Here is a 10,013-nt window from a genome sequence, read left to right as displayed (position 1 = left end):
CCCTTCTCTAAGAAAATAATAAAAAATAAAAAAGTTATACACAGATGTTTTTACTGCATGGGGGACTGACACCTCTAACTTACCCTGCATTTTTCAAGAGTCAACTTTGTATAGATATAGATATATCAACTTTATATATTCTAAAAAAGAAATTCTGCAAAAAAACCATATTATATAGAACTATTAATAGTACATATAAATATGTATACTTATATACATATAAATATATATGCTTTCTTTTTCTAGAATTACAAATTATCTTTACAAATAAGCTGACAAATGTAGTTGAAATGTTTCTTTTTACTCTGGGTTTGTTGCTTATTCATAAGATAATGAATAGCAGCAAATGTAATTTTCTGATTCCTGATTGTTAATTATCTGGATTTCAGAACTACTTGAAAAATTTCATTTTTAAGATTAGGAATAAACCATTTTTCTACTTTTAATTTTAAGGAATTTCTTACAATTTAGAATCTTCATAGTTATGATTTTTAAAGTACAGTCAGTTAAAAGCTTAGGTGGTATTTTAACTGACACTTCATTAACTACATATTGCACTTATGGTTATACAACTATTGGTTAGTCATTTTGATTGGTTAATTTATGGTATATATATGGTTTATATATAATTTATGGTTTATATACCTAATATATAACTAATTGGTTTGTTTATTGTTATATAACTATTGTTTAGTCATACTAATTGGTTAATTAGAACTAGTTATGTTATAAATATTCTAGGTAAATGTAAGCTAATTAGGAAACAAAACTAATAAGTATTTCAGAGACTTAATTCTTATAACTTATTTAGGAAATAGAGGTAGGAACTGATATTAAATTACTCCCACCTTAATAAATGTAAACTCCAAGTTTGGCAAGGAAGATAAAAAAAGAAAAGCAAATTGTTTAAAATTCTGTTAACACACTGCAAGTATAAAATGGCCAGGAATATAACTCCAGGTTTTCTGAGTGTGTGTGTGTATGGTTTTTTTTAGATCCATATTAATTATAGGGTGCTTTTGCATAAAACCACGTATACTCCCACAAAACATTTTTATTTCTAATTTTTTGATAGAAAAAAGTTTTATTATCAAAACGTAGGTAAATATTTCTTTTCTTTTTCTTTTCCTTTTTTTTTTTTGAAACGGAGTTCCGCTCTTGTTGCCCAGGCTAGAGTGCAATGGTGCAATCACGGCTCACCGCAACCTCCGCCTCCTGGGTTCAAGCAATTCTCCTGCCTCAACCTCCTGAATAGCTGGGATTACAGGCATGTGCCACCACGCCCAGTTATTTTTTTTTGTATTTTTAGTAGAGGCGGGGCTTCTCCACGTTGGTCAGGCTGGCCTCGAACTCCCTATCTCAAGTGATCTGCCTGCTTCGGCCTCCCAAAGTGCTGGGATTACAGGCATGAGCCACCGCGCCCGGCCTGATAAATATTTCTTAATCAGGTCACAAAACCCACAGCCTATAAAGGAAACAATTAATAAATTTAAGTACATGAAAATTAAGAAGTTTTCTCTATCAGAAGACACCACTGAATAATTTGGTTTTGAAATGAATTATTGGGTATTAATTTTGGGTGTGAAATTTTTTTTTTAAATTTATGCTTAAAAATTGACTTGATATTTTCTGAGCAGATATCAGATGACCTATGAGTGAAATGTCCAAAAATATACTCTAGAGAGAAATCAGAGGCAATGTAGAAAAGCCTTGGCTTTGGTGGTAGACAGACTGGATTTTAATTCAAACTCTGCCACGAGTCAAGTTGCTTAATTTTTTTGAGTGTCCTGTCTTTTTATCATTTGTTAAATGTGGAATATTGAAATTGGTTTCAAGGGGTTCTCTTCTCATAAATCCCATTCCTTTAACAGTTTCCTACTTACCTTCATATGCATTAAAAAGTAAATAGTTGAATTAATTATAAATATTACACTATCTTGAATGGATGTCATTGATAAAATGTCAGTTAACACTTTCATTCTAGTGTTAATAGTGACAGAGATTAGATTTGGTTTTACATTTTAATGATCATGTTGTAACTTCATCTTTTTCAGGTGAAAAATGTTTATTTCAAAAATTTTATACCTTTTATGAATTCTCTTGGACTTGTAACATCTAATGGACTTCCAGAGGTAATCTGAAAGGAAATTTAATAAAATATTAATGTTTTGAGACTATGGAGGGAGGATAATTGTCTAACTTTCTTAGATCAATTTACTGTGTATCAAAAATTTTTTTTTTGCCCAAGAGGAATCTAGCCAAGTAGAATTGTGGTGAAACTAACTTTTGTATAGTAACAAAAAGCTTTTGAGTAGATAATCAAATGTGTTAGCATCATTTGGTGATTTATACTAGAAATCAATCTTTATTGAAATTTTTCAAAACCCAAAGTATAGACTTTTAAACTTCTAAATACCATTAAATAGCTAAATATTAATAGCTAAATATACACAGTTACATTTGCTTTGGTAAGCATCATTAAGTGTAGGAACCATGATTAATGCCATCTACATTATTGGCATTACTATATTGTACAACATCTCTTTTGAGGACTTTTAGGAACTACTTAATTGAAAATACAAATGTATTTGTTGAAATGACTGTGACTATTGCAGAAGTGTTTTACCTTTGTGATATTCCATCCATCTATCTGTTTTGTTTCGCATTTTCCTACAAATGTCTTTCCAATGAGAACAGAATAACAGAGCTTTGCATGGTAAGGTGCAATATGTGGAGAAAAGGATGCTGTGATAAATGAAGAAGAACAAAACCAGTGTTTTAGAAGCACCTAGTATTAGTCACTATGACCAAAAGGCATGAAATAAAATAGCTAGACTGCTAGTTCTGTAACCTGAATTTATAGCTAGTTTTTGAATTAATTTATTAATTCAACAAATATTTTTTGAATGCTTAATATATGTCAAACATGTGCTAGATGCTATGGATACAGAGATTTCACTCTCAGTCACTGTCGTTAAAGTGCTAGTGGGAGAGGCTGACAAAGATATAGACCATTACAGGAGTCTACAAGACTGTGATAAAAGTATTCACAGGGTTCTGCGATATCTCAAAGGAGAGTACCTAATCCAAACTGGGGCTGATAGGTTTTGTGGAAAATAGTTTAGAGGTGATGTGATTTCAAATCTGAGTAAGCATTACAGATACAGCATTTACAAGGTTGGACATTATAGATTCAAAGGTGCAGTGATGTATGATAGTATAGTCTGTTCAGTGAACTCTAAGTAATTCATTAAGGTTGGGATACAGGGCAGAACAATTAAAATATGGTACTGAAGAGGCAAGAAGGGACCAAATGTTATATTAATAAGTCTTGTTACCACTTTTGGTACCAAAAAATAGGCTGCTCATAACTTTAGAATCTGTTATAGCAATCTTTTTTTTCCTTTAGAAGGATTACAGTTTTAATATAAATCTTAAGAGTAATTTTACTTTTTCTCCAATATTTCACATAATATAGCCAATCAATAGATGACTGGTAATTAGTGCCTCAACTAAGGTAGGACAGGAACAATGATTAAACTTAATCAAGCACAGATTACTGTTCTATCTAATACATTTATGAAGATTAATGAGAAGTTTGCATTTAATTGGGTTTCTTCCTATCTCTCCTTTTAGAATGCAATTTTACTTCTCTCAGGTTGGAATCACTTTGGCATTAAAAGTCACAGTAGAAGACATGCCAATAGCTTTCTCTTGGGCATTGGTTTTTAAAGTATGATTTAAAAATTATGGATCAGAACTGATGAAAGATTTACAAATTCTAGCAATTGAAAAAGTATCTAAGATTGGGAATAAATTGTGCAAGTGTGTTAATTGAACTGATAAACTTTTCTCTTGCCCAAGATGCTTGACTGAAGGGTACTGGAGTGAACCAAAGGGTTTAGAAAACATTGGTAGAATATGTAATCAAGGGGATTTGCAATAATGTTTGAAAAAATATTTTATATTGATAAACATAAAAGATTAAAAGTAGACCAGGCATGGTGGCTCACGCCTGTAATCCTAGTACTTTGGGAGGCCGAGGCAGGTGGATCACCTGAGGTCAGGAGTTCAAGACCAGCTTGGCCAACATGGTGAAACCCCATCTCTACTAAAAATACAAAAATTAGCTGGGCGTGGTAGCAGGTACCTATAATCCCAGCTCCTTGGGAGGCTGAGCAGGAGAACCCATCGCTTGAACCCGGTGGGTGGAGGTAGCAGTGAGCTGAGATTGTGCCACTGCACTCCAGCCTGGGCAAAAGAGCGAAACTCCATCTCAAAAAAAAAAAAAAAAAAAAAGATTAAAAGTAAAGCATATATGGAATGTTTGGAAAATCTTGGTAGTTAAACAGTTATAATAATACCTATTTTTATCTTAGGTACTGTTTTGTAGCATTGGTTATCTTTGTCTACGTAAAATTCTAGTAAATCTTTCATATGCATGAAATAGACCTAAAATCAAAGTTGAACAAATATTGCAATTTTCTGTACCTCACTTTTAGATAGACCTTATTTATATTGCATGCAAACTAAGTATATATTGCAAAATTAAATGTATATTGTACAAAAATTCTTTAATGAAATCTGTGCCTCTGTGTTCTGAGAGATGTAATGACATGTAAAGGATAATTGTCAGTGACTTTTTTCTTTCAAGGTTGAAAGTCTGTCTAAACGATATGAAGAAATTTATCTTAAAAATAAAGATCTAGATGCAAGATTATTTTTGGATCATGATAAGACTCTTCAGACTGATTCTATAGACAGGTATTGCACATGGTATATTTGATTGATTTGCCTTAGATATAGGTTGATACTGATATAGGTAGATTATATAGTTTTTAGCTTAGCGACCTTTAGATATCATTTGTAACAAATTACTTTCAAATGTCTTTATACAAAGAAAAGCTTAACAGTATTTTAAGCATATAACTTATCTACAAATATAGATTTAATGTGAATTGTGTGTCCTATAACAGTTACCTTTTTGCAGTTAACTGAATATAATTTTTTTAAATGTGCACCTAAAGATAATGTTTAAAGGAATTAGTTTCTGCAAATAGTGGTCTCTATTTTATTACTATCCTTTCATATACTATTGCTGCCTGGTTTATTAAAAAAAGTTAATACAAAAGTGTAGTCTCTTTTATTATCATGTAGAAACCTAAAATTGGAATGGTTGAGGCTGATTGTTAAAATTTTTGACTGATCATAAGTAAAGTTAATTTTGTGTCTTTAGCATGAACTCTTTTAATATGAAACTGAAAATATGCGTAATTTAGAAGTTAAACACAGTAAAATGTTTTAAATTTTATTTAAGTGGAAATAAAGTTTTTGGAAGGAATAATGCATTGAAAAACTTGAGTTTTAATGCTTTTTAATACTGAACAATTTGGTTATCAATACCACCAGGGAGAAAGCATCTGACTTTCACTTTAAAAAAAATAATGGTTGGTATACCTCTTTGTCATAAGCATAATGGAAAAAGACCCACAATTAAAAACAATAGTGAAAAAGATTTTATTTAAGCAGCAGTTGGGTCATCTATTTTCTATCATATCTATTATTGAGTTATCATATTATATGATTTTATGAGACAACAGAAGCATTATACTGCTTTTTTGATGCATAAAGCACAAATTGTAAATTTTCAGTATGTGAATGACTTCGCTTATTGTGATTTAGTTTTGAAACACAGAGAACACCGCGAAAAAGTAACCTTGATGAAGAGGTGAATGTGATTCCTCCACACACTCCAGTTAGGTATGAATTTTCCTACTTTAATTATATTATAATTTTGTTATTCATTGCTTTATAGTGTTTCAGATTTGTTCACGTTTCTTTATGTATTCATACATACATGTAAGAAATACATGTATCCACTCATAGATACATACATGTAAGAAATATATATTGAAGGCCAGGTGCGATGGGTCACACCTGTAATCCCAGCACTTTGGGAGACCAAGGCGGGCAGATCACCTGAGGTCAGGAGTTTGAGACCAGCCTGGCCAATATGGTGAAACCCCATCTCTACTAGAAATACAAAATTAGCTGGGTGTGGTGGTGCACACCTGTAATCCCAGCTGCTCGGGAGGCTGAGGCAGGAGAATTGCTTGAACCTAGGAGGCGGAGGTTGCAGAGAGCTGAGATTGTGCCATTGTACTTCAGCCTGGGTGACAAAAACGAAACTCTGTCTCAAAAAAAAAAAGAAAAAAAAGAAAAAATATGTATATGTATAATCTTTGTGTGCTGGGCATTTTACTAGTTGCTGAAGATACGGTTATTGGACCTAGTTTTGTCTATCCTTAAGGAGCATAACCTAAAATAGGAATGTGTTCCATTTCAGTAAATAAAAAAGAAAAAATTAAAAGTATCACTATTTGATCTGCATACAACCTAAAAGGATTAGAACTATTTTTTATGTCTTTTTCCTCACTCATTTCCCACCTCAAAATCTGTTATCAAGGCTTGTTGAATAATCTACCTCCAAAATATTTCCTGAGTTCATCTACTTTTCTCCATTTCTGCTCTCCCAACTCTTGTCCAAGACATCGTTCTCTTTCTCTTGGATTTTTTTGCAGTAGCCTACTACCTGCATCTGATCTCTTCACTGTTCCTGTCTCCTCACCATCAAAGCTATTCTCCATAAAGCCCCCAGAATTTCTCCTAGAAATGTAAATCAGTTACATTCACCTTGCTGTTAAAACCCTCTGACTGCATCCCATTACAATTGGTATACAATGCAAATTCCTTAACAATGCCTAAAAGATCTTATCTGATCTGGTTTCTGTTGCCTCTCCAACCTCATCTTGTTTACTTTCTTGCTCTGTGTTAGCCACACATTGGCCTTCTCTTAGTTTCTTGGGATTTCCAAGTTCTTTTGTACTTTGAAAACCCTTGTATCCCTCTTCTTGATATTCCCTCTTCTTGAAACTCTTCCTCCTTTTCTTTCCATGGATTACCAACTGCTACTCTTCATTCAGCACAAATATTGCTTTTGAAAATATGTTTCTCTCTGAAGTATTTTATTATTTCTCATAGCATCCTGTTCCATTCTTTATAGCATGCATCCCAATTTATATTGATAGATTCGTTTGTGTTTGCTTATTTTTTGCTAATACCCAAAATAGCCTTAAAATTCCATATCACAGAGACCATAACTTTTTTGTTCACTATCTAATAATTAGGACCTGTTATAATACTTGATACATAATAGGCAATCAGTAATATATTTCAAATGACTGTATAAATATGTACATGAATACATTTTCATATAAGTATAGTATATACTTATGGACAAGATACTGAGATGACACAGAAGGGACTATAAAGCAATGTCTGAACTGAATTTTGAAACATGTAAAGGCCTTTGTCACAGGATAAAGATTTTAGGGAATGGGAACAGCATGTTCAAAGGTATGGAAGTGTGAAACATGTAAGTGGAGAAAACTCTGCTGTCACACTACTGACAACAATCAACACAGAACTCAAGACATTTGAAATCAACACATTTGTACAACATTATGTGACCAAATGTGGGCAAGTTTTCCTGACCAAGAAACAAGCAATCAGTTCTGCAGCAGTCCCCAGCTGGGTGTCCTCTAATTTACTTCTGACACTGGTTACCTGGAGACAGCGTCAGATCCCACAGGTTGAGGGCTCAGTCCCCAAAACTGGCCCCAACTTCAGATGCCAGTTGCAAGTCTGGGTTTTTGGATCTTCTGACCAAAGGGCTTCAAGTTGGGGATCCCATGACACCTCTTAGGTTCGATTAATTTGCTAGAGTGGTTCACAAAACTCAAAGAAACACTTCTGTTTACTGGTCTATTATAGATGATATTACAAAGGATACGGATGTAAAGATGCATAGGATGAGGTATGGGGGATGGGATGGGAAGCTTCTATGCCCTCCCTGGCCAGACAGCTGTCCAGGAGCCTCCACGTGTTCAGCTCTCCGGAAGTTCTCTGAACCCTGCCATTTTGGGTTTTTATGGAGGCCTCATTGCATAGGCATGACAGATTAAATCATTGGCTATTGATTATCAACCTAACCTTCAGCTTCCCTCCCCTCCCCAGAGGTTGGGGGCTAGGGTCGAAGGTTCCAATCCTCTAACTCTGCTTTGGGCTTTCTAGTGACCAGCCCCCATCCAGAAGCTTCCTAGGGGCTGCCAGCCATGTCAATTCATTAGCACACAAAAAGACATCACTGGAGTTTCTAAGTATTTTAGGAGTTGTATGTCAGGATATGGGGTCAAAGACCAAACGTGTATTTCATAATATCACATAACACAATGTGTCTGGGAAACTATTAGCAGCTCTGTATTGATTGACTGTAAAATGAGAGTAGGAAGTCACAGGAGAGGAGAGTGGGTGCTAGATATGAGGGGCCTTATATGCCATACTCACAAATTTGGACTGTAGCATGTGTATGATAGAGCCTGTGCTATAAATGGATGTTAAGCAGGGGTAAGGATAAAATCAGACATAATTTTTGCAAGTTCACATGGTAATAGTCTGTGGGGGGGATAGACTGAGGAGAATAAGAAAAAGTGAGAAATAAACCTGTCAGTCTGTCTCAGTGGTTCTTAACCAGGTGTGCAAATTAGAATAACCTGAGGAATTTTGTTTTGATTTTTCTTTTAAAAAATTGTGTGTCCACTGAGGAATATGCCTCGGCCTTACTACCACAGACATAGTATATGAAAATCTCTGGACTTGTCTGTTGCAGCAGTTTACTTGAGAGGTTTTAAAGATCTGACCCAATGGTACTGGTGGGAATGAAGGAACAATAACAGATTTGATAAATATTTGATGAATTCATACTTAGAATATTGTTCTAGAGGCATTTCTGAAGAAGCTATCTAGTAAGCAGTAGGATAGTCTTCTATAGATCTGGGAATCATCAGGGGAGTTAAAACCATAAAAAAATGAGATTGCTTGAAGTGAGGGTGCATAATGGCAAGAGTCAGTGGCTAAGGGCTGAAGCCTAAAGGATGCTAGCATTAAGGACTAGATAGAAGTTGTGAGGTTCTAAAGCAGGGGTCCCCAACTCCTGGGCCAGGGACCAGTCTGTGTCCCCTTACGAACCGGGCCATACAGCAGGAGGTGAGTGGTGGACAGACAAGCGAGCATTACTGCCTGAGCTCTACAACTCCTGTCAGATCAGCGGTGGAATTAGATTCCCGTAGGTGCGTGAACCCTATTGTGAACTGCGCATGTGAGGGATCTAGATTGTGTACTCCTTATGAGAATTTAATGGCTGATGATCTGAGGTAGAACAGTTCAAAACTATTCCCCCTACCCTCTGTGGTCCATGGAAAAATTGTCTTCCATGAAACCAGTCCGTGTTACCAAAAAGACTGGGGACCGCTGTTCTAGAGAATGGGAAAGTATGGTTGGGAAGCGCAGAGAGTGAAGCCAAGAAAGCTGAGGGAGGGAGGGAGTTTCATTAAGAGCAAGTGTTTCTCTAACAGTGTCAAATGCTTCAAGGAAGGTCAAGTATTAGAACAAATGAGAAAAGTCTTTTGTTTTTACCAGTTGGTCATATGTGGCTTCAATCACTGTAGCTTAAATATGGTTAGTGGACACAGAAGCATATAGAAGCTGTGTTGTAATATATTTGAAAGGCGAGGCCAGGTGTGGTGGCTCATGCCTGTAATCCTGGCACTTTGGGAGGCCAAGGTGGGCACATCACCTGAGGGCAGAAGTTTGAAACCAGCCTGGGCAACATGGCAAAACCCCGTCTCTACTAAAAATACAAAAATTAGTCCAGTGTGGTGGTGGGCATCTGTAATCCCAGATAATCAGGAGGCTGAGGCAGGAGAATCGCTTGAACCCGGGAAGTGGAGGTTGCAGTGAGCCAAGATTGCGCCACTGCGCTCCAGCCTGGGCGACAGAGCAAGACTCCTTCTCAAAAAAAAAAAAAAAGAAAGAAAGAAAGAAAGAAAGAAAGAAAGAAAGAAAGAAAGAAAGAAAGAAAAAAGAAAAAAAAAAGAAAAAGAAAAGAAAGATGA

The 10,013-nt window shown here is 35.3% G+C and overlaps 1 protein-coding gene across 1 annotated transcript in view; it reads left to right on the top strand.

Annotated features, from left to right (window-relative positions):
* Positions 1-10,013, top strand: part of RB1 (retinoblastoma 1) — a 198,301-nt gene that overhangs the window by 86,083 nt on the left and 102,205 nt on the right. Inside the window, exons 8-10 of the mRNA XM_011998626.1 lie at positions 2,055-2,132; positions 4,655-4,764; positions 5,683-5,760. Of these exons, the coding sequence (XP_011854016.1) occupies positions 2,055-2,132; positions 4,655-4,764; positions 5,683-5,760 (266 nt within the window). The remainder of the gene's footprint in view (positions 1-2,054; positions 2,133-4,654; positions 4,765-5,682; positions 5,761-10,013) is intronic.

Source organism: Mandrillus leucophaeus, unplaced genomic scaffold, assembly GCF_000951045.1.
Source record: "Mandrillus leucophaeus isolate KB7577 unplaced genomic scaffold, Mleu.le_1.0 Scaffold577, whole genome shotgun sequence".
Lineage (NCBI taxonomy): Eukaryota > Metazoa > Chordata > Mammalia > Primates > Cercopithecidae > Mandrillus > Mandrillus leucophaeus.
This window is presented reverse-complemented; position numbering and strand designations above follow the sequence as displayed.